This window comes from Pseudophryne corroboree, chromosome 7 (assembly GCF_028390025.1).
Source record: "Pseudophryne corroboree isolate aPseCor3 chromosome 7, aPseCor3.hap2, whole genome shotgun sequence".
Classification (NCBI taxonomy): domain Eukaryota; kingdom Metazoa; phylum Chordata; class Amphibia; order Anura; family Myobatrachidae; genus Pseudophryne; species Pseudophryne corroboree.
The window spans coordinates 287,396,148-287,420,775 of record NC_086450.1 but is presented as its reverse complement, the minus strand read 5'-3'; the positions used below and the strand labels follow the sequence as shown (position 1 = coordinate 287,420,775).

The 24,628-nt window shown below is 48.7% G+C and overlaps 1 protein-coding gene across 2 annotated transcripts in view; it reads right to left on the bottom strand.

Moving 5' to 3' along the window:
* LUC7L (LUC7 like) overlaps positions 1–24,628 on the bottom strand; it is a 119,119-nt gene that overhangs the window by 58,787 nt on the left and 35,704 nt on the right. For both annotated transcript variants that reach the window (XR_010182047.1, XM_063934208.1), the window contains exons 2-3: positions 10,892–10,986; positions 10,567–10,665 (exon numbers count right to left, since the gene is read on the bottom strand). Coding sequence is in view for 1 of the 2 variants with exons in the window: in XM_063934208.1 (XP_063790278.1) it covers positions 10,567–10,665; positions 10,892–10,986 (194 nt within the window). In the remaining variant the exon portion in view is untranslated. The remainder of the gene's footprint in view (positions 1–10,566; positions 10,666–10,891; positions 10,987–24,628) is intronic.

Sequence of the window (24,628 nt, the reverse complement as noted above, 5' to 3'; positions counted from 1 at the left end):
CGCCATGATGATGTCCTACTGGATCAGCACCGGTTGACTTTGAAGCAGGAGTCTTCCTAGGCTCAGAGCATTGTAAATTGCCCTAAGCTCCAGTATATTCATGTGGAGAGAAGTCTCCAGACTTGACCACACTTCCTTGGAAATTTTTTCCCTGTGTGACTACTCCCCAGCCTCTCAGGCTGGTATCCGTGGTCCCCAGAACACAGTCCTGAATGCTGAGTGTGCTGCCCTCTAAAAGATGAGCACTCTGCAGCCCCCACAGAAGAGACACCCTTGTCCTTGGAGACAGGATTATCCGCTGATGCATCTGAAAATGCGATCCGGACCATTCGTCCAGCAAATCCCCTGAGATCTGCCGAATGGAATCGCTTCGTAAGAAGCCACAATTTTTCCCAGGACTCCTGTGCATTGATGCACCGATACTTGGCCTGGTTTTAGGAGGTTTCTGACTAGGTCGAATAACTCCTTGGCTTTTTCCTCCCGGAGGAACACCTTTTTCTGGACTATGCCCAGAATCATTCCTAGGAACAGCAGACGTATCGTCGGAAAACAGCTGCGATTCTTGGAATATTTAGAATCCAGTCGTGCTGTCGTAGAACTACTTTAGATAGTGCTCTTCCGACCTCCAACTGTTCTCTGGAACTTGCCCTTTTCAGGATATCGTCCAAGTAAGGGATAATTTAGATGCCTTTTTTCTTTGAAGAAACATCTTTTCGGCCATTACCTTGGTAAAAGGCCCGGGGTGCCGTGGATAATTCAAACGGCATCGTCTGAAACTGATATTGACAGTTCTGTACCACGAACCAGAGGTACCCTTGTTGAGAAGGGCAAATTTGGACATGGAGGTAATCCTTGATGTCCAGGGACACCATATAGTCCCCTTTTTTCCGGTTCGCTATCACTGCTCTGAGTGACTCCATCTCGATTTGAACCTTTTATGTAAGTGTTCAAAGATTTCAGTTTAGACTATGTCTCACCAAGCCGTCTGGCTTCAGTACCACAATATAGTGTGGAAAAATAATACCCTTTTCCTTGTTGTAGGAGGGGTACTTTGATTATCACCTGCTGGATATACAGCTTGTGAATTGTTTCCAATGCTGCCTCCCTGTCGGAGGGAGCCGTTGGTAAAGCAGACTTCAGAAACCTGCGAGGAGAAGATGTCTCGACTCTCCAATCTGTACCCCTGGGATAATACTTGTACTATCTAGGGGTCAACCTGCGAGTGATCCCACTGCGCGCTGAGACTCTTGAGACTACCCCCCCACCTTGAGTCCGCTTGCACGGCCCCAGCGTCATGCTGAGGACTTGGCAGACGCGGTGGAGGGCTTCTTTTCCTGGGAAGGGGCTGCCTGCTGCAGTCTACTTCCCTTACCTCTATGTCTGGGCAGATATGACTGGCCTTTTGCCTGCATGCCCTCATGGGAAAGGAAGGATTGAGGCTGAAAAGACGGTGTCTTTTTCAGCTGAGATGTAACTTGGGGTAAAAAGGTTGGATTTCCCAGCTGTTGCCGTGGTCCCCAGGTCCGATGGACCGACCCCAACTAACTCCTTCCCTTTATACGGCAATACTTCCATGTGCCGTATGGGATCTGTATCACCTGACCACTGTCGTGTCCATGACATCTTCTGGGTGATATGGACAACGTACTTATCTTGATGCCAGAGAGCAAATATCCCTCTGTGCATCTCACGTACATATATATAGAATGCATCCTATTAAATGCTCTATATGAATAAAATATTTTCAGTCAGGGAATCCGACCAAGCCAACCCAGCACTGCATCTCCAGGCTGATGGCGATCGCTGGTCGCAGTATAACCACCGTATGTGTGTATATACTTTTTAGGATATCTTTCCAGCTTCCTATCAGCTGGCTCCTTGAGGGCGGCCGTATCTGGAGACGGTAACGCCACTTGATAAGCGTGTGAGCGCCTTATCACCCTAAGGGGTGTTTCCCAACGCGCCCTAATTTCTGGCGGGAAAGGGTATAACGCCAATATTTGCTATCGGGGTAACCCCACGCATCATCACACACTTCATTTTATTTTATCTGATTCAGGAAAAACTACAGGTAGTTTTTTCACTCCCACATAATACCCTTTTTTGTGGTACTTGTAGTATCAGAAATATGCAACACCTCCTTCATTGCCCTTAACGTGTGGCCCTAATGAGAAATACGTTTGTTTATTCACCGTCGACACTGGATTCAGTGTCCGTGTCTGTGTCTGTGTCGACCGACTGAGGTAAATGGGCGTTTTTAACGCCCCTGACGGTGTTTCTGAGACGCCTGGACCGGTACTAATAGTTTGTCGGCCGTCTCACGTCGTCAACCGACCTTGCAGCGTGTTGACATTCTCACGTAATTCCCTAAATAAGCCATCCATTCCGGTGTCGACTCCCTAGAGAGTGACATCACCATTACAGGCAATTTCTCCGCCTCCTCACCAACATCGTCCTCATACATGTCGACACACACGTACCGACACACAGCACACACACCGGGAATGCTCTGACAGAGGACAGGACCCACACTAGCCCTTTGGGGAGACAGAGGGAGAGTTTGCCAGCACACACCAAAAACGCTATAATTATATAGGGACAACCTTATATAAGTGTTTTCCCTTATAGCATCTTTATATATATCTCAATATCGCCAAAATCAGTGCCCCCCCTCTCTGTTTTAACCCTGTTTCTGTAGTGCAGTGCAGGGGAGAGCCTGGGAGCCTTCTCTCCAGGCTTTCTGTGAGAGAAAATGGCGCTGTGTGCTGAGGAGATAGGCCCCGCCCCTTTTTCGGCGGGCTCGTCTCCCGCTATTTAGTGAATCTTGGCAGGGGTTAAATATCTCCATATAGCCTCTGGGGGCTATATGTGAGGTATTTTTCGCCAAAAAAGGTTTTCATTTGCCTCCCAGGGCGCCCCCCTCCCAGCGCCCTGCACCCTCAGTGACTGCCGTGTGAAGTGTGCTGAGAGGAAAATGGCGCACAGCTGCAGTGCTGTGCGCTACCTTTAGAAGACTGCAGGAGTCTTCAGCCGCCGATTCTGGACCTCTTCTTACTTCAGCATCTGCAAGGGGGCCGGCGGCGCGGCTCCGGTGACCATCCAGGCTGTACCTGTGATCGTCCCTCTGGAGCTGATGTCCAGTAGCCAAGAAGCCAATCCATCCTGCACGCAGGTGAGTTCACTCCTTCTCCCCTAAGTCCCTCGTTGCAGTGATCCTGTTGCCAGCAGGACTCACTGTAAAATAAAAAACCTAAGCTAAACTTTCTCTAAGCAGCTCTTTAGGAGAGCCACCTAGATTGCACCCTTCTCGGCCGGGCACAAAAATCTAACTGGAGTCTGGAGGAGGGTCATAGGGGGAGGAGCCAGTGCACACCACCTGATCGGAAAGCTTTACTTTTTGTGCCCTGTCTCCTGCGGAGCCGCTATTCCCCATGGTCCTTTCAGGAACCCCAGCATCCACAAGGACGATAGAGAAAATAAAAATAAGAATTTACTTACCGATAATTCTATTTCTCGGAGTCCGTAGTGGATGCTGGGGTTCCTGAAAGGACCATGGGGAATAGCGGCTCCGCAGGAGACAGGGCACAAAAAAGTAAAGCTTTACTAGGTCAGGTGGTGTGCACTGGCTCCTCCCCCTATGACCCTCCTCCAGACTCCAGTTAGGTACTGTGCCCGGACGAGCATACACAATAAGGGAGGCATTTTGAATCCCGGGCAAGACTCATACCAGCCACACCAATCACACCGTACAACTTGTGATCTAAACCCAGTTAACAGTATGACAACAGCAAGGGCCTCTTAAAGATGGCTCCTTAACAATAACCCGAATTAGTTAACAATAACTATGAACAAGTATTGCAGATAATCCGCACTTGGGATGGGCGCCCAGCATCCACTACGGACTCCGAGAAATAGAATTATCGGTAAGTAAATTCTTATTTTCTCTATCGTCCTAAGTGGATGCTGGGGTTCCTGAAAGGACCATGGGGATTATACCAAAGCTCCCAAACGGGCGGGAGAGTGCGGATGACTCTGCAGCACCGAATGAGAGAACTCCAGGTCCTCCTTTGCCAGGGTATCAAATTTGTAAAATTTTACAAACGTGTTCTCCCCCGACCACGTAGCTGCTCGGCAGAGTTGTAATGCCGAGACCCCTCGGGCAGCCGCCCAAGATGAGCCCACCTTCCTTGTGGAGTGGGCTTTTACAGTTTTAGGCTGTGGCAGGCCTGCCACAGAATGTGCAAGTTGAATTGTGTTACAAATCCAACGAGCAATCGACTGCTTAGAAGCAGGTGCGCCCAACTTGTTGGGTGCATACAATATAAACAGCGAGTCAGATTTTCTGACTCCAGCCGTCCTTGCAATGTATATTTTTAAGGCTCTGACAACGTCCAACAACTTGGAGTCCTCCAAGTCGCTAGTGGCCGCAGGCACCACAATAGGTTGGTTCAGATGAAATGCTGATACCACTTTAGGGAGAAAATGCGGACGAGTCCGCAGTTCTGCCCTATCCGAATGGAAGATTAGATAAGGACTTTTATAAGATAAAGCCGCCAATTCAGATACTCTCCTGGCAGAGGCCAGGGCTAGTAACATAGTCACTTTCAATGTGAGATATTTCAAATCCACCTTTTTCAATGGTTCAAACCAATGGGATTTGAGGAAATCTAAAACTACATTTAGATCCCACGGTGCCACCGGAGGCACCACAGGAGGCTGTATATGCAGTACTCCCTTGACAAAAGTCTGGACCTCAGGGACAGAGGCCAATTCTTTTTGGAAGAATATTGACAGGGCCGAAATTTGAACCTTAATGGATCCCAATTTGAGACCCATAGATAATCCTGATTGCAGGAAATGTAGGAAACGACCCAGTTGGAATTCCTCCGTCGGAACCCTCCGATCCTCGCACCACGCTACATATTTTCGCCAAATGCGGTGATAATGTTTCACGGTGACTTCCTTCCGTGCCTTAATCAAGGTAGGAATGACTTCTTCTGGAATGCCTTTCCCTTTTAGGATCTGGCGTTCAACCGCCATGCCGTCAAACGCAGCCGCGGTAAGTCTTGAAAAAGACAGAGACCCTGCTGTAGCAGGTCCCTTCTCAGAGGTAGAGGCCACGGTTCGTCCGTGAGCATCTCTTGAAGTTCCGGATACCAAGTCCTTCTCGGCCAATCCGGAACCACTAGTATTGTTCTTACTCTTCTTTGCCGTATGATCTTCAATACCTTTGGTATGAGCGGCAGAGGAGGAAACACATACACTGACTGGTACACCCAAGGAGTTACCAGTGCGTCCACAGCTATTGCCTGTGGATCTCTTGACCTGGCGCAATATTTGTCCAGTTTCTTGTTGAGGCGAGACGCCATCATGTCTACAATTGGTCTTTCCCAACGGTCTATTAACATGTTGAAGACTTCTGGATGTAGACCCCACTCTCCCGGATGAAGATCGTGTCTGCTGAGGAAGTCTGCTTCCCAGTTGTCCACGCCCGGGATGAACACTGCTGACAGTGCTATCACGTGATTCTCCGCCCAGCGAAGAATCTTGGCAGCTTCTGCCATTGCACTCCTGCTTCTTGTGCCGCCCTGCCTGTTTACATGGGCGACCGCCGTGATGTTGTCCGACTGAATCAACACCGGCTTTCCTTGCAGGAGAAGTTCCGCCTGGCTTAGAGCATTGTAGATTGCTCTTAGTTCCAGAATGTTTATGTGAAGAGACTTTTCCAGACTCGTCCATACTCCCTGGAAGTTTCTTCCTTGTGTGACTGCTCCCCAGCCTCTCAGGCTGGCGTCCGTGGTCACCAGGATCCAATCCTGAATGCCGAATCTGCGGCCTTCTAATAGGTGAGCCTTCTGCAACCACCACAGAAGTGACACCCTTGTCTTTGGTGACAGGGTTATTCGCAGGTGCATCTGCAGATGCGACCCTGACCATTTGTCCAACAGATCCCTTTGGAATATTCTTGCATGGAATCTGCCGAATGGAATTGCTTCGTAAGAAGCCACCATTTTTCCCAGGACTCTTGTGCATTGATGTACTGACACTTTTCCTGGTTTTAGGAGGTTCCTGACCAGATCGGATAACTCCTTGGCTTTTTCCTCTGGAAGGAAAACCTTTTTCTGAACCGTGTCCAGAATCATTCCTAGGAACAGCAGACGAGTTGTCGGGATTAAATGGGATTTTGGAATATTCAGAATCCACCCGTGTTGTCTTAGCACCTCTTGAGATAGTGCTAAAGCTGTCTCCAGCTGTTCTCTGGACCTTGCCCTTATTAGGAGATCGTCCAAGTATGGGATAACTAATACGCCCTTTCTTCGAAGAAGAATCATCATCTCGGCCATTACCTTGGTAAAGACCCGAGGCGCCGTGGACAATCCGAACGGCAGCGTCTGAAACTGATAGTGACAGTTTTGAACAATGAACCTGAGGTACCCCTGGTGTGCGGGGTAAATCGGAACGTGTAGATACGCATCCTTGATGTCCAAGGATACCATAAAGTCCCCTTCTTCCAGGTTCGCTATCACTGCTCTGAGTGACTCCATCTTGAACTTGAACTTTTTTATGTAGAGGTTCAAGGACTTCAGATTTAGAATAGGCCTTACCGAGCCATCCGGCTTCGGTACCACAAATAGAGTGGAATAATACCCCTTTCCTTGTTGTAATAGGGGTACTTTGACTATCACCTGCTGAGCGTACAGCTTGTGAATGGCTTCCAACACCCTCTCCCTTTCGGAAGAGACGGTTGGTAAGGCAGACTTCAGGAAACGATGAGGAGGATCCGTCTCTAATTCCAACCTGTACCCCTGAGATATTATCTGCAGGATCCAGGGGTCTACCTGCGAGTGAGCCCACTGCGCGCTGTAATTTTTGAGACGGCCCCCCACTGTCCCCGAGTCCGCTTGAGAGGCCCCAGCGTCATGCTGAGGTTTTTGCAGGAGCCGGGGAGGGCTTCTGTTCCTGGGAAGGAGCTGCCTGTTGGTGTCTCTTCCCTCTTCCTCTGCCTCGTGGCAGGTACGACAAGCCCTTTGCTCTCTTATTTTTGTAGGAGCGAAAAGGCTGCGGTTGAAAGGTCGGTGCCTTTCTCTGTTGGGGAGTGACTTGAGGTAAAAAAGTGGATTTCCCGGCAGTAGCCGTGGCCACCAAGTCTGATAGACCAACTCCAAATAACTCCTCCCCTTTATACGGCAAAACCTCCATGTGACGTTTTGAATCCGCATCGCCTGTCCACTGTCGTGTCCATAAGGCTCTTCTGGCTGAAATGGACATAGCACTCACCCGAGATGCCAGTGTGCAAATATCCCTCTGTGCATCACGCATATAGATAAATGCATCCTTTATTTGTTCTAACGACAGTAAAACATTGTCCCTATCTAGGGTATCAATATTTTCAATCAGGGATTCTGACCAAACTACTCCAGCACTGCACATCCAGGCAGTTGCTATAGCTGGTCGTAGTATAACACCTGCATGTGTGTATATATTCTTTTGAATAACTTCCATCTTTCTATCTGATGGATCCTTAAGTGCGGCCGTCTCAGGAGAGGGTAACGCCACTTGTTTGGATAAGCGTGTGAGCGCCTTGTCCACCTTAGGGGGTGTTTCCCAGCGCGCCCTAACCTCTGGCGGGAAAGGGTATAATGCCAATAACTTTTTTGTCAGGAGCAACCCACGCTTCATCACACACGTCATTTAATTCTTCTGATTCAGGAAAAACTGTTTGTAGTTTTTTCACACCATACATAATACCCTGTTTTACGGTATCTGTAGTATCAGCTAAATGTAACGTCTCCTTCATTGCCAAAATCATATAACGTGTGGCCCTACTGGAAAATACGTTTGAATTTCTACCGTCGTCACTGGAATCAGTGCCCGTGTCTGGGTCTGTGTCGACCGACTGAGGCAAAGGGCGTTTTACAGCCCCTGACGGTGTTTGAGGCGCCTGGACAGGCATTAATTGATTGTCCGGCCGCCTCATGTCCTCAACTGACTGTTTAAGGGAAGATAAACCATCACGTAATTCCACAAATAAAGGCATCCATTCTGGTGTCGACCCCCTGGGGGGTGACATCTGCATATTTGGCAATTGCTCCGCCTCCACACCAATATCGTCCTCATACATGTCGACACCACGTACCGACACACACCGCAAACTCACAGGGAATGCTCTAATGAAGACAGGACCCACTAGCCCTTTTGGGGAGACAGAGGGAGAGTCTGCCAGCACACACCACAAAGCGCTATATATACAAGGGATATCCTTATATTAAGTGCTCCCTTATAGCTGCTTTAATATATATATATATAGCCATTAATGTGCCCCCCCTCTCTGTTTTACCCTGTTTCTGTAGTGCAGTGCAGGGGAGAGACCTGGGAGCCGTTCTGACCAGCGGAGCTGTGACAGAAAATGGCGCCGTGTGCTGAGGAGATAGGCCCCGCCCCTTTTTCGGCGGGTTCTTCTCCCGCTATTTTTCCAGTCAGGCAGGGGTTAAATATCTCCATATAGCCCCTATGGGCTATATGTGAGGTATTTTTAGCCTTGTATAAGGTTTATATTTGCCTCTCAGAGCGCCCCCCCCCAGCGCTCTGCACCCTCAGTGACTGCCCAGTGAAGTGTGCTGAGAGGAAAATGGCGCACAGCTGCAGTGCTGTGCGCTACCTTATGAAGACTGAGGAGTCTTCAGCCGCCGGTTTCCGGACCTCTTCACGCTTCAGCATCTGCAAGGGGGTCGGCGGCGCGGCTCCGGGACCGGACTCCACGGCTGGGCCTGTGTTCGATCCCTCTGGAGCTAATGGTGTCCAGTAGCCAAGCAGCAAATCCACTCTGCATGCAGGTGAGTTTACTACTTTCCCCCTAAGTCCCACGTTGCAGTGATCCTGTTGCCAGCAGGACTCACTGTAAAGAAAAAAACCTAAACTAAACTTTCTCTAAGCAGCTCTTTAGGAGAGCCACCTAGATTGCACCCTTCTCGTTCGGGCACAAAATCTAACTGGAGTCTGGAGGAGGGTCATAGGGGGAGGAGCCAGTGCACACCACCTGACCTAGTAAAGCTTTACTTTTTTGTGCCCTGTCTCCTGCGGAGCCGCTATTCCCCATGGTCCTTTCAGGAACCCCAGCATCCACTTAGGACGATAGAGAAATTGGGGTTTCAAACATCGGAACATCGCAATTTTGTTAACCGCTGCACAGCCACCAGGTACACACTCAAGGGGTTGGTGGGACCTGGGGGGTTAAATTACATTTCCACAGCAGCTGCCATTGTCTGCCGCTGAGGAAACGTAAATTTTTAAAATTTGATTTTTGAGAAAATTTTTATTTTATTGAAACATACGGCTGTATTACATGTACAGTATCATAAAAAAAGAGGTTTAAAATGAGACCATGCTCAATTCTCTAGCTCAATTATGTGAAATTGTAATAAAAATAATGCTAAGAGCAAATGTGTGAAAAAAATTGCAGATTTAAAAGTATATAACTTCAAAACCACTAAACATATCAGCCTAAGATTTGAGGGTTCTTTTTACACTCATGGCAATATTTATTACACCAAACGTCATTACAATCTGAAACAGTTAGTTGGGAACCTGTGTTGATTCAGTGTGGAATAATTAACCTACTAGCATATTTTTGGTCAGCGGAAGGAAACAAAGCGAACGGGGAAAGAAACGAAAACATGTGGAGAACATAAAAAAGGTAGGACCCTGGCTGGAACTGAATCCATAACTTAGTGCTGTGGGACAGCAAAGTCACTGCGATGTTTAGTTACAGTGATACACACCTTAACCCTCAGAACCACTACCTTTCACAAACAAGTGTCTTCAGCTGGGCAGATGAGCAATCAAGCACATGATCTGCAAACCAGGTACGAATACCTGACCATCTACCAGTATTTATACCAGAAATGGGAGAAAGGCTGCAAAAGCTACATAGTGTCCCCCCCCGTCCCCCCCCTAGGAATCTGTGAGGGCAGGACGCCGGCCTGTGGGGGCACTTGTGAACACACACGGTTTGCAGTCTGTGCGTGCAAAAAGGGGGTGTGGCTCTAAAACGTCATTAAAGAGAGGGGTGCGGCCCCCACAGACGTCACTAATGGGGGCGTGAATGGAGTCACTGTTGCGGGCGTGCCCAGCACCTACGGGGGTGCTGGGCTTCCCCCAAGCGCTCTCCCATAATGTGAATGGATGCCGTGATCTATACACGCTGGGAGAGCAGGAAGCGGGCAGGCTGTTTCTGCAGGGCGCCGCAGAAAGGGCAGGGCAAATTTTGCCTTTAAAAAATAAAAAAATCGGGCAGGGCACGGCGCCCTACTAAAACAGTCTAGCGTGAACACTATTACAGTGAAGAACTCAAATATCTGAGTGCATCACAACACAAAATGATCCCTTTTTCTTAATCAACTATCAGTAACATGTAGGTGATTAATTGATTGAAAATATTTAACCATTTAAAAGCAGTAGACCAACTGTTCATCTAATATCACTCAGCTGCGCTGAAAGTATTTGCATTCTTCCAGTGTTAAAAAGGCATCAGCACAGAAAAAAACAACAACAAAAAAAACAACTTACATCAAGCTCAAAGAATAAATCTTTCTCCTTGCTGGCAATTTCATAATCCGCTCTCAGTGCCAAGTCGTGAATCTTGGTGCACTCACCTAAGTCCATCCTCTATTGGAGAGAAATAAAAAAAAAAAAAAAAAAAACAGTAATTCTTAACACGGCAGTTTAGTTCTGAACACAATAAAACAAAACAATAAATAAAAATAGAAGATACAAAGGTGTAATGAGGAACACTTGAGGGGACATTTCCTGTCATTGTAATGCAACATTTGTAATTTGTGTATAAATTAAACCAATTCTGTCTAAGATTATTTAAAGAAAACATGATCATTACCGTTCCTGCAAGAATGTCATGCGGACAGCAATCAAGGAGGTGACTTTTGCAGACACGATCATCTGAAAACTTTACACGTTGCCGGGTCTCATCACCTGCAAAACAAATTTTGGCAGATGATTTAATCAATAACTTCTGTATTCCATAAATATGCAGATAATTATTTTACAAATATAACAAGTAAAATGTACACCTTGTAAGACAAAGGATGTGAAAATAATTATTATCCCTTATACAGGCATTAGTTATACCCCCTTTCACATCCACCATCGCTGTGTCAGAGCGTCGAACACCTCTGGGTGAAGTGCCCATTCTCCCGGATGTAGATTCTGACAGCTGAGGTAGTCTGCTTCCCAATTGTCTACTCCTGGAATGAATACTGCTGAGGGGACTACAGCGTTACGTTCGGCCCACTGGAGAATGTGTGTCACCTCTTGCATCGCTTGGCGACTGCGAGTTCCTCCCTGCTTGTCTACATACGCTATAGCAGTCGCGTTGTCAGACTGAACCTTTACCGCCTTGGATCGAAGAACTTGGGTAGCTTTTACTAGCGCATTGTAGATCGCTCTCAGTTCCAACACATTTATTGACAACAGTGATACCTGTGGAGACCAATGGCCGTGAAGATGGAAGTTCAACACAACCGCGCCCCATCCCCCGAGGCTGGCATCTGTCGCTAGGAGCGTCCAGTTACATACACCGAACTGCCTGCCCGCAGTGAGCTTGTGCAGTTGGAGCCACCAAAGAAGCGAAAGTCGCGTCACTGGAGTCAGTTGAACTAACTGTTGAAGGTGTAGATGCGACCCAGACCATTGATGTAACAGATCCAGCTGGAAAGGATGTGAATGAAAATGGCCGAACTCCAGAGTTTCAAAAAGCTGCTACTATTTCTCCAAGCAAACAAATGCATAAATGGACTGATACCAGCCTTGGCTTGAGGACAGCTTGGACCAGTTTCTGTATACCCAGAGCTTTGCCTTGAGGCAGAAAAAAAATTCTGGACGTTTGTGTCCAGGATCACACTGAGAAACTGGATACGCTATGATGGCTGAAGGTTGGATTTCCAAAAATAGGATTTTGGTTACATACCGGTAAATCCTTTTCTCGTAGTCCATAGAGGATGCTGGGGTCCCTAATAGTAACATCGGGTATAGGAGGGTCCACCAGGAGCCATTGGCACTTTAAGAGTTTAATAGTGTGGGCTGGCTCCTCCCTCTAAGCCCCTCCTACCAGATTCCGTTTAGAAAATGTACCCGAGGAGACGACATACTTCGAGAGAAGGAATTACACAGATAGTGATGAGATTCACACCAGCTCACACAACAGGCAAATCCGGCTAACATGACAAAACAACTCAGCAACAGCTGAAACAGTAAATAATGCAGAACTTACCTAGGAACCAGGCAGTACTGAACTATAAAACCAATGCAGGAAAATGCAGCGCTGGGCGGGTGCCCAGCATCCTCTACGGACTACGAGAAAAGGATTTACCGGTAGGTAACCAAAATCCTATTTTCTCGTACGTCTTAGAGGATGCTGGGGTCCATATTAGTACCATGGTGAGGTACCAAAGCTCCCAGTACGGGAGGGAGAGCACGGAGGCTCCTGCAACACTGCTTGACCAAACTTGAGGTCATCAGAGGCCAAAGTGTCGAACTTGTAAAACTTGGCAAACGTGTTCGACCCAGACCAAGTAGCTGCTCGGCAGAGTTGTACAGCTGAGACACCCCGGGCAGCCACCCAGGAAGAGCCCACTTTACGAGTAGAGTGGGCCTTTACAGATTTTGGACACGACAATCCTGCCGTGGAATAAGCATGCTGGTTCGTGAACCTGATCCAGCGTGAAATCGACTGCTTAGAAGGAGGACACCCAATTTTCTTGGGCTCATAGAGGACAAACAGTCACTTTTTCTATGACGAGCCATCCTCTGCACATAAATCTTCAAAGTCCTCACTACATCCAAGGCCTTTGAGGCAATCGAGGAGTCAGTAGCCACTGGCACCACAATAGGTTGGTTGATATGGTAAGCCGATACAACCTTAGGCAGGAACTATGGACGAGTCCTAAGTTCCGCTCTGTCTTCATGGAAGATCAAGATAAAGCCCCCAATTCCGACACGCATTGTGCAGAAGCCAAGGCCAAAGTGACCGCCTTGAGAAACTTGAGATCAGCCCCCTACAGAGGCTCAAACCAAGCAGATTGCAGGAACTGCAACACCACATCAAGATCCCAGGGTGCCGTTGGTGCCACAAATGGAGGCTGGATGTGCAGATCCCCTTTCAAAAAGGTCTGAACCTCAGGGAGGACAGCCAATTGTTTTTGGAAGAAGATGGACAAAGCAGAGATCTGGACCTTGATGGAGCCCAATCTCAGTCCCATATCCAACCCTGCCTGCAGGAAAAGGAGAATACGTCCAAGTTGACACGCCACCGCAGGAAACTTCTTGGACTCACACCAAGAAACATTTTTTCCGAATGCGATGGTAATGTTTAGACGTTACCCCCTTCCTAGCCTGTATCAGGGTAGGAATGACCTCACTCAGGATACCCTTCCGAGTTAAGATCTGGCGTTCAACCGCCATGCCGTCAAATGTAGCCGTGGTAAGTCTTAATAAGCGAACGGCCCCTGCAGTAGCAGATCCTCCCGAAGAGGTAACGGCCTTGGATCTTCCAGCAGAAGATCCAGTAGATCCGTGTACCAAACCCTCTTTGGCCAGTCCGGAGCAATGAGGATTGCCAGAACCTTTGTTCTTCTTACCAGTTGAAGAACCTTTGGTATCAGAGGGAGTGGAGGGAACACATACACTGACGTGAACACCCACGGTGTTACTAGTGCATCCACCGCCACTGCCTGTGGGTCTCTCGACCTGGAACAGTACCTCCGCAGCTTCTTGTTGAGGCGGGAGGCCATCATGTCTATGTGAGGAACCCCCGAACCAACCGGTTACCTTTTATTCACACCTCCGGATGGAGGCCCCACGCTCCTGGATGGAGATCGTGTCTGCTGAGGAAGTCTGCTTCCCAGCTGTCTACACCCGGAATGAAGTTTGCCGCCACCGCGTGCCTTTCTGCCCAGAGGAGGATTTTTGACACCTCTGACATGGCAGCCCTGCTCTTCGTTCTGCCTTGTCGGTTTATGTAGGCCACTGTGATCACGTTGTCCGACTGCACCTGAACAGCCTGATCCTGTAGAAGGCCATTGTACGCGGCTCTTAGCTCCCGAATGTTTATCGGGAGAAGGGATTCTTGATCCGACCACCGTCCTTGGAAGGTTTCCCCCTGTGCGACTGCTCCCCAACCTCTTAAGACTTGCATCTGTGGTTAGAAGGTGAGGCAGTTGTATCCACAAGAGGAGCGAAATCCTGGCTTTCGGAGACATATGGATCCTCTGGTGCATGTGTAGGTGAGACCCCGACCACTAATCTAAGAGATCCAGCTGAAAGGATCGAGCATGAAACCTTCCGTATTGAAGAGCCTCGAAGGAGGCAACCATCTTCCCCATAAGGCAGATGCACTGACGAACCGAAACCCGGGTAGGCTTTAAGACATCCTGGACCATTGATTGAATCACCAGTGTTTTCTCCCCCGGCAGAAACACCCTCTGCACTTCCGTGTCTAGGATCACTCCCAGGAAAGACAGCCTCCTTGTCGGCTCCAGATGAGAATTTGGAAGGTTCAGGATCCAACCGTGCTCCTTGAGCAGATGTGTCGTGAGAGAAATGGATCGGAACAACTTTTCCCTGGACGACGCCTTGATCAGGAGATCGTCCAGATCTGGAATTATGTTCACCCCTTGCTTGCGCAGGAGAACCATCATTTCCGCCATCACCTTGGTGAAGACCCTCGGTGCTGTGGAGAGGCCAAACGGCAGCATCTGAAACGGATAGTGATCGTCGAACAGTGCAAACCGAAGATATGCCTGATGCGGAGACCAGATGGGAATATGGAGGTACGCATCCTTGATGCCCAGGGACACTAGGAACTCCCCCTCCGTCAGACCTGAGATGTCGGCTCTCAGACTCCATTTTGAATTTGAACTCGCTGAGGTAGGGGTTCAAAGATTTAAAGTTCAGAATTAGCCGTACCAAACCATCCGGCTTCGGTACCACAAAAAGGTTCAAATAGTAATCTTTGTTCCACTGAGGTGGAACTGGAACAATGACCCTGGACACCACCAATTTTTGGATAGCGTCCAGAAGCGGGAGCAGGCTTCTTTCCTTTAGCACGACCACCTCTGAAGGTGTTCGAAGGCTTGTTCCTTCTAGGCCTCGGGGGCCGAAAGGACTGTGACGTGGCTGGTATAAAAGGCTTCTTCTTAGCCGGTGCAGCTGAGGGGAGAAAAGGAGACTTAACCGCTGTAGCCATGGCAATCCACGCATCTAGCGCCTCCCCAAAGAGAGCCTGACCAGTATAAAGGTAGACCCTCCACACTTTTCCTGGATTCGTTGTCCGCATACCATTGGCGCAGTCAGAGACCTCTGCGAGCCGAGACGGACATGGAGGAGATCCCCGCAGCCACGGAACCCAGGTCCTTCATGGAATGTACCAGGAACCCTGCAGAATCCTGAATATGGTGTAAAAATAAATCAACGTAACCTTTATCCATCGTAGTCGATTCCTCCTGCAGAGTGATTGACTACCTTGCAATAGCTTTTGCAATCCAAGCACAGGCTATAGTAGGCCGCAGTATGGCCCCTGAAGCAGTGTAAATGGATTTCAGCGTAGCATCCACCTTGCGATCTGCCGGGTCTTTCAATGCGGTAGATCCAGGAACTGGTAATACCACCTGTTTGGACAGCCTGGAGACAGAGGCGTCAACTATCGGTGGAGACTCCCACTTTTTTTCTATCTTCTTCTGGGAAGGGAAAAGCAACTAAGACCCTCTTAGGGATCTGGAATTTCTTTTCCGGATTTTCCCAGGCTTTTTCAAAGATGGCATTCAATTCTTTGGAATCCGGGAAGGTGAGGGGGGGCTTTTTACTGTCTGTGAAAAAGGCCTCCTTCACCTGCTCAGGAGCTTTGTCAGCAATGTGCAAGACATCCCTTACAGCTTCAATCATCAACTGCACCCCCTTAGCAAGTGATGCCGTCCCCCTCGACACATCCCCGTCACCGTCTGCAGTGTCAGAATCAGTGTCCGTGTCATCCTGCATAAGGTTGGCAAGTGCACATTTGTGAGAATGTACCGCAGGGGACCCCGAGGAACCAGTATCAGACCATACAACCATAGAGGATTGCAGAACTTGAGTGGCATCCTCAGTCCTAGCAACCCTATCAGAAATCTGAGAAATAGTCCCCCTCAGAGAGACTAATCATTCTGGCTCTCTAGCTGGGATCTGCGCTACAACAGTGCAATCCTGATTACATGGTATGCAGTCTTCCTGGGAAGATAAATCCTCTGCAGCATATGAAACAGTGTCCCTAGACATGTTGTCACATACACACCAAACACCCCACAAACACGCAGGGTACTGGGTAGACAGAGTTTCCCCCCAAGAATGGCAGAGACACACAGAGATTGGAGCCAACCCACACACAGCGCTATTATAGGTATAGGGAGATCCCAACCAGCGCTGACTGTGTCCCTTAATAGGTGACACTGCCTTTACACAGCCTCCCCTCCCTTCTACAACCCCCTGGTACCGTACAGATAGCTGGAGGTGCTCTGGAGGGACCTGTTCATCCACAGGCAGTGAGCTGCAGGCAGGAAAATGGCGCTGAACGCTGCTGGGTCCGCTCTGAGGAAAAAGCTCCGCCCCATCAATGGCGATGTCTTCCCGCTCTCGTAAGATTATACTGGCCTGAGGATTTGTTTGCTGGCTGAGATCCAGGGACACCGACAGGCTGGAAATGGTCAGTGTAGGGTTATGTGCTGGTTCAGGGCGCCACTCACAGCGCCGCACCGCAGTACCACCCGGGAGTGCCAAAGCCGCCCTCTTCACACTGACCCCCCGCTTGTAAGGGGGGACAGTGACTCACTCACCACTTTCAGCTCTGTAAGGGGGTGGCGGCTGGCTGCCGGGGTGAGCGTTCCCCTGTGGCAGGGCGCGATCTGTCCCCTCTGGAGCTCAATGTCCAGTCAGTGGCTCAAGACCCTGCAGGGCGGACACTGCTCCCCCCTCAGTCCCTCGATGCAGGCAGGATGTTGCCAGCAGCCTCCTGTAAATAAATAAACTCTAAGAAAAACTTTTACCAGTAGAGCTCCCCTAGCTGTGACCGGCTCCTCCGGGCACATTTTCTAAACTGAGTCTGGTAGGAGGGGCATAGAGGGAGGAGCCAGCCCACACTATTAAACTCTTAAAGTGCCAATGGCTCCTGGTGGACCCGTCTATACCCCATTGTACTAATATGGACCCCAGCATCCTCTAGGACGTAAGAGAAAATTGATTATCCATCCATGTTCCACTAACACATTGTATGTTAATAGAGCATGCTCCTGGAGAATGAGATCCGATAGAGCTTTGAGGAGGTCGTCTAGGTATGGTATTATGGTGACTCCCAATGATCTGAGTTGGCAATCACCACCGACATGACCTTGGTAAACACCCTGGGGGCTGTGGACAGACAGAATGGTAAGGCTCTGAACTGAAAATGATCCTGTTGTATTGCGAACCTGAGAAAACGCTTGGTGTGGTTCCCATATCGGAATGTGGAGATATGCATCCTTGATGTCCAGAGATATCCAATTCCTTGGGTTCCAGGCTCGAGATCACAGAGTTGAGCAACTCCATCTTGAACCGGTAATAAGACAGAAACTGATTTAACGATTTCAGATTCAGAATTGGTCGTACAGTACAGTCTGGTTTTGGTACTACGAAAAGATTGGAATAGTAACCCTTCTTTCGTTGAAGCAGTGATACCGGCATTAACACAGCCGATTCTACCAAAGGACTGTATTGCACCTTGAAGGGCCAAACGTTTGTCCAGAAGAAGTGGAAGACTTGTCGTACAGGTTGAGTCTCCCTTATCCAAAATGCTTGGGACCAGAGGTATTTTGGATATCGGATTTTTCCGTATTTTGGAATAATTGCATACCATAAAGAGATATCATGGTGATGGGGCCTAAATCTAAGCACAGAATGCATTTATGTTACATATACACCTTATACACACAGCCTGAAGGTCATTTTAGACAATATTTTTTATAACTTTGTGCATTAAACAAAGTGTGTCTACATTCACACAATTCATTTATGTTTCATATACACCTTATACACACAGCCTGAAGGTCATTTAATACAATATTTTTAATAACTTTGTGTATTAAACAAAGTTTGTGTACATTGAGCCATCAAAAACAAAGGTTTCACTATCTTAGTCTCACTCAAAAAAGTCCGTATTTCGGAATATTCCGTATTTCGGAATATTTGGATATGGGATACTCAACCTGTAATATATTTCTTTAACGGCAAAAATACGAAATCTAACTTGTAGCCTTGGGAGATATTGTGAATCCACGCATTGTCCGATATCTTGAACCAGGCATCCTGAAAGTTTCGAAGCCACACTCCCACCGTACTTGGGCCCCGTGGGAGGGGAGACTGTCATGCCACAGTCTTTTCTGCAGGCTTTGGGTCTTGACGACGAGCAGCGACTGTTGCTTGCCGCTACCTCTTCCTTGCAAGGGTGTAAGAGCTCTAAGGTGGTGGCGGAAGTGTTGGTAAAAAGGTAGATTTACCACCCGTAGCCTGAGAAATTAACAAGTCTAGTTATTTTCCAAAAAGAATATCACCTGTAAACGGAAGTGCTTCCGCCACTCTTTTTGACTAAGCATCAACTTGCTATGACCGAAGCCAAATAACTATTTTGTCTGCAATAGTTGCTGCTGAGATTCTCGAGTTAACTTGTCCGATATATCTAGCAGCTTCTCCTAGGTATATAGCGGATTCCTTAATATGTTCCGCTAAGATCAATACTTCTAACAGAACTCCCTCTTGTAAGTCCTTTATCAATTTAGTTGCCCAATGCTCCACTGCCTTGTTCACCCAGGAACTCACCAAGATTGGTTTAAGTGAGACACCTGCGGACGAATAGATGGACTTAAACATGGTGTCCAGCTTCCGGTCAGACGGGTCTTTCAACGAAGTTGCTCCCAGAACAGGTAATGCAGTCTTCTTGGACAAATGGATAGAGAGGAGTCCACTCTCCCATTTATCCGTCATAGCGAATGGAAATGGATAAATACTTAGAAAACTTTTAGGCATCTGAAACAGCTTGTCCGGGTGTTTCCAAGCCTCCGTCAGCTGGTCATCCAGTTTCTTGGAAAAAAGGATAAGTGACCGATGAACGCTGGTTTCTACCAAATAAAGCAGTATATGGTGAATCCTGTGTCATCTCGGAAGTGTTCAAAACTTATCTTATAGCTAAATTAAGAGGTTCAACCCCATGAGAAGGTTCCTGCGGAACTTCGTCTGGGTCAGTAATTTCGCACAACTGACTATCGTCCTCTCCAGCTTCGTCCTGAGAGAGAGAAGACTTGCCACCCAGGGTGGGTCTGTAGCAATAGAAAGTGCATCATTTTGAGGAATATCCTTAACAGTCTTTCGTAAAGCAGACACCTAATTATGTAATTGTGAGATGGTTTCTGTGAGCGCTACTGCCCAGGGGGGAAAATTAGCGTCTTTGGACGGATTAATAACCCTTTCACACCGCACAAATAACCAGGTGTCGACCCGGCAATACGTCACGGGTCTGCGTGCGGTGTGAAAGCGCCCTGTCAGAAATCCCGGGTCGCCTGACCCAGCAATTCAACCCGGGAATAAAGCATTGTTATTCCCAGGTTGAATACCGGATCAATGGCAGCGTAAATGGGCTCCCGGGTCGATGCGACCCATGCACTACAACAGGGAGAGGCGGCGCTCATCTCCCAGCGCCGGCCCCGCCCCCGCTGCTATGGCAACCCGCCCAGCATATTGCCGGGTCGGGGAAGCCAGCAGCAACATCCAATGCCAGATCACACACGGGAATAACACGTTTCCAATTCCTGGGAGGGCTCCAGCATTGGTAGAACCTAACCTCTGAAGCACATGCTTCACACAGGGAGGAATCGTCTGTGTGATCCGTGTGTGTGTGTGTGTGTGTGTGTGTGTGTGTGTGTGTGTGTGTGTGTGTGTGTGTGTGTGTGTGTGTGTGTGAGTGAGTGAGAGAGAGAACCAGCCTGTATTTTATGTGCAGGCTTTCAGGTTTCTAGCAGTCTGTAGCAATGTGCACCTATCTCTGAGAACAGTGCTGATTCCTGAAGACACAAGAAAAATAAGAATTTACTTACCGATAATTCTATTTCTCGTAGTCCGTAGTGGATGCTGGGAACTCCGTAAGGACCATGGGGAATAGCGGCTCCGCAGGAGACTGGGCACAAAAGTAAAGCTTTAGGACTACCTGGTGTGCACTGGCTCCTCCCCCTATGACCCTCCTCCAAGCCTCAGTTAGGATACTGTGCCCGGACGAGCGTACACAATAAGGAAGGATTTTGAATCCCGGGTAAGACTCATACCAGCCACACCAATCACACCGTATAACCTGTGATCTGAACCCAGTTAACAGCATGATAACAGAGGAGCCTCTGGAAAGATGGCTCACAACAATAATAACCCGATTTTTGTAACAATAACTATGTACAAGTATTGCAGACAATCCGCACTTGGGATGGGCGCCCAGCATCCACTACGGACTACGAGAAATAGAATTATCGGTAAGTAAATTCTTATTTTCTCTGACGTCCTAGTGGATGCTGGGAACTCCGTAAGGACCATGGGGATTATACCAAAGCTCCCAAACGGGCGGGAGAGTGCGGATGACTCTGCAGCACCGAATGAGAGAACTCCAGGTCCTCCTCAGCCAGGGTATCAAATTTGTAGAATTTAGCAAACGTGTTTGCCCCTGACCAAGTAGCTGCTCGGCAAAGTTGTAACGCCGAGACCCCTCGGGCAGCCGCCCAAGATGAGCCCACCTTCCTTGTGGAATGGGCTTTTACAGATTTTGGCTGTGGCAGGCCTGCCACAGAATGTGCAAGCTGAATTGTACTACAAATCCAACGAGCAATAGTCTGCTTAGAAGCAGGAGCACCCAGCTTGTTGGGTGCATACAGGATAAACAGCGAGTCAGATTTCCTGACTCCAGCCGTCCTGGAAACATATTTTCAGGGCCCTGACTACGTCCAGCAACTTGGAGTCCTCCAAGTCCCTAGTAGCCGCAGGTACCACAATAGGCTGGTTCAGGTGAAACGCTGAAACCACCTTAGGGAGAAATTGAGGACGAGTCCTCAATTCTGCCCTGTCCGTATGAAAAATTAGGTAAGGGCTTTTATAGGATAAAGCCGCCAATTCTGAGACACGCCTGGCTGAAGCCAGGGCCAACAGCATTACCACTTTCCATGTGAGATATTTTAAGTCCACAGTGGTGAGTGGTTCAAACCAATGTGATTTTAGGAACCCCAAAACTACATTGAGATCCCAAGGTGCCACTGGAGGCACAAAAGGAGGCTGTATATGCAGTACCCCCTTGACAAACGTCTGAACTTCAGGAACTGAAGCCAGTTCTTTCTGGAAGAAAATCGACAGGGCCGAAATTTGAACCTTAATGGACCCTAATTTTAGGCCCATAGACAGTCCTGTTTGCAGGAAATGCAGGAAACGACCCAGTTGAAATTCCTCTGTAGGGGCCTTCCTGGCCTCGCACCACGCAACATATTTACGCCAAATACGGTGATAATGCTGTGCGGTTACATCCTTCCTGGCTTTGATCAGGGTAGGGATGACTTCATCCGGAATGCCTTTTTCCTTCAGGATCCGGCGTTCAACCGCCATGCCGTCAAACGCAGCCGCGGTAAGTCTTGGAACAGACAGGGTCCCTGCTGGAGCAGATCCCTTCTTAGAGGTAGAGGCCACGGGTCCTCTGTGAGCATCTCTTGAAGTTCCGGGTACCAAGTCCTTCTTGGCCAATCCGGAGCCACGAGTATAGTCCTTACTCCTCTCCTTCTTATGATTCTCAGTACCTTGGGTATGAGAGGCAGAGGAGGGAAAACATACACTGACTGGTACACGGTGTTACCAGAGCGTCCACAGCTATTGCTTGAGGGTCCCTTGACCTGGCGCAATACCTGTCTAGTTTTTTGTTGAGGCGGGACGCCATCATGTCCACCTTTGGTTTTTCCCAACGTTTCACAATCATGTGGAAGACTTCTGGGTGAAGTCCCCACTCTCCCGGGTGGAGGTCGTGTCTGCTGAGGAAGTCTGCTTCCCAGTTGTCCACTCCCGGAATGAACACTGCTGACAGTGCTATCACATGATTTTCCGCCCAGCGAAGAATCCTTGCAGCTTCTGCCATTGCTTCTTGTGCCGCCCTGTCTGTTTACGTGGGCGACTGCCGTGATGTTGTCCGACTGGATCAGCACCGGCTGACCTTGAAGCAGAGGTCTTGCTAGGCTTAGAGCATTGTAGATGGCCCTTAGCTCCAGGATATTTATGTGAAGTGATGTCTCCAGGCTGGCATCCGTGGTCACCAGGACCCAGTCCTGAATGCCGAATCTGCGGCCCTCTAGAAGATGAGCACTCTGCAACCACCACAGGAGAGACACCCTTGTCCTTGGTGACAAGATTATCCGCTGATGCATCTGAAGATGCGACCCGGACCATTTGTCTAGCAGATCCCACTGGAAGGTTCTTGCGTGGAATCTGCCGAATGGGATTGCTTCGTAAGAAGCCACCATCTTTCCCAGGACCCTTGTGCATTGATGCACTGAGACTTGGCCTGGTTTTAGGAGATTTCTGACTAGCTCGGATAACTCCCTGGCTTTCTCCTCCGGGAGAAACACCTTTTTCTGGACTGTGTCCAGGATCATCCCTAGGAATAGAAGGCGTGTCGTCGGGATCAGCTGCGATTTTGGAATATTGAGAATCCAACCGTGCTGCCGCAGCACTATCTGAGATAGTGCTACCCCGACTTCCAACTGTTCCCTGGATCTTGCCCTTATCAGGAGATCGTCCAAGTAAGGGATAAATAAAACTCCCTTCTTTCGAAGGAGTATCATCATTTCGGCCATTACCTTGGTAAAGACCCGGGGTGCCGTGGACAATCCAAACGGCAGCGTCTGAAACTGATAGTGACAGTTCTGTACCACAAACCTGAGGTACCCTTGGTGAGAAGGGTAAATTGGGACATGTAGGTAAGCATCTTTGATGTCCAGAGAGACCATATAGTCCCCTTCTTCCAGGTTTGCAATCACTGCTCTGAGTGACTCCATCTTGAATTTGAACCTTTGTATGTAAGTGTTCAAGGATTTTAGATTTAAAATTGGTCTCACCGAGCCGTCCGGCTTCGGTACCACAAATAGTGTGGAATAGTACCCCTTTCCCTGTTGCAGGAGGGGTACCTTGATTATCACCTGCTGGGAATACAGCTTGTGAATGGCTTCCAATACTGCCTCCCTGTCTGAGGGAGACGTCGGTAAAGCAGACTGTAGAAAACGGCGAGGGGGAGACGTCTCGAATTCCAATTTGTACCCCTGAGATACCACCTGAAGGATCCAGGGGTCCACTTGCGAGTGGGCCCACTGCGCACTGAACTTCTTGAGACGGGCCCCCACCGTGCCTGAGTCCGCTTGTAAAGCCCCAGCGTCATGCTGAGGACTTTGCGGAGGCGGGAGAGGGCTTTTGTTCCTGGGAACTGGCCGTTTGCTGCAGCCTTTTTCCTCTCCCTCTGCCACGGGGCAGAAATGAGGCGCCTTTTGCCCGCTTGCCCTTATGGGGCCGAAAGGACTGCGCCTGATAATACGGCGTCTTCTTAGGTTGAGAAGCTACCTGGGGTAAAAATGTGGATTTTCCAGCAGTTGCCGTGGCTACCAGGTCTGATAGACCTACCCCAAATAACTCCTCCCCCTTATAAGGCAATACTTCCATGTGCCTTTTAGAATCCGCATCACCTGACCACTGCCGCGTCCATAAACCTTTTCTTGCAGAAATGGACAGCGCGCTAACTCTTGATGCCAGTCGGCAAATATCCCTCTGTGCATCACGCATATATAAAAATGCATCTTTCAAATGCTCTATAGTCAGTAATATACTGTCCCTATCTAGGGTATCAATATTTTCAGTCAGGGAATCCGACCACGCCACGCCCGCACTGCACATCCAGGCTGAGGCGATTGCTGGTCGCAGTATAACACCCGTGTGAGTGTATATACATTTTAGGATATTCTCCTGCTTTCTATCGGCAGGTTCCTTTAGGGCGGCCGTATCAGGAGAGGGTAGTGTTACCTGTTTAGACAAGCGTGTGAGCGCTTTATCCACCCTAGGGGGTGTTTCCCAACGTGCCCTATCCTCTGGCGGGAAAGGGTATGATGCCAATAACCTTTTAGGAATTATCAGTTTTTTATCGGGGGAAACCCACGCCTCATCACACACTTCATTTAATTCCTCGGATACAGGAAAAACTACAGGCAGTTTTTTCTCACCAAACAGAATACCCTTTTTAGTGGTACTTGTATTATCAGAGATATGCAATACATTTTTCATTGCTTCAATCATGTAACGTGTGGCCCTACTGGAAGTCACGTTTGTCTCCTCATCATCGACACTGGAGTCAGTATCCGTGTCTGCCATTTGAGGTAACGGGCGTTTTAAAGCCCCTGATGGCGTTTGAGACCCCTGGACAGGCACAAGCTGAGTAGCCGGCTGTCTCATGTCGTCAACTGTCTTTCGTAAAGAACTGACACTGTCACGCAATTCCTTCCATAAGCTC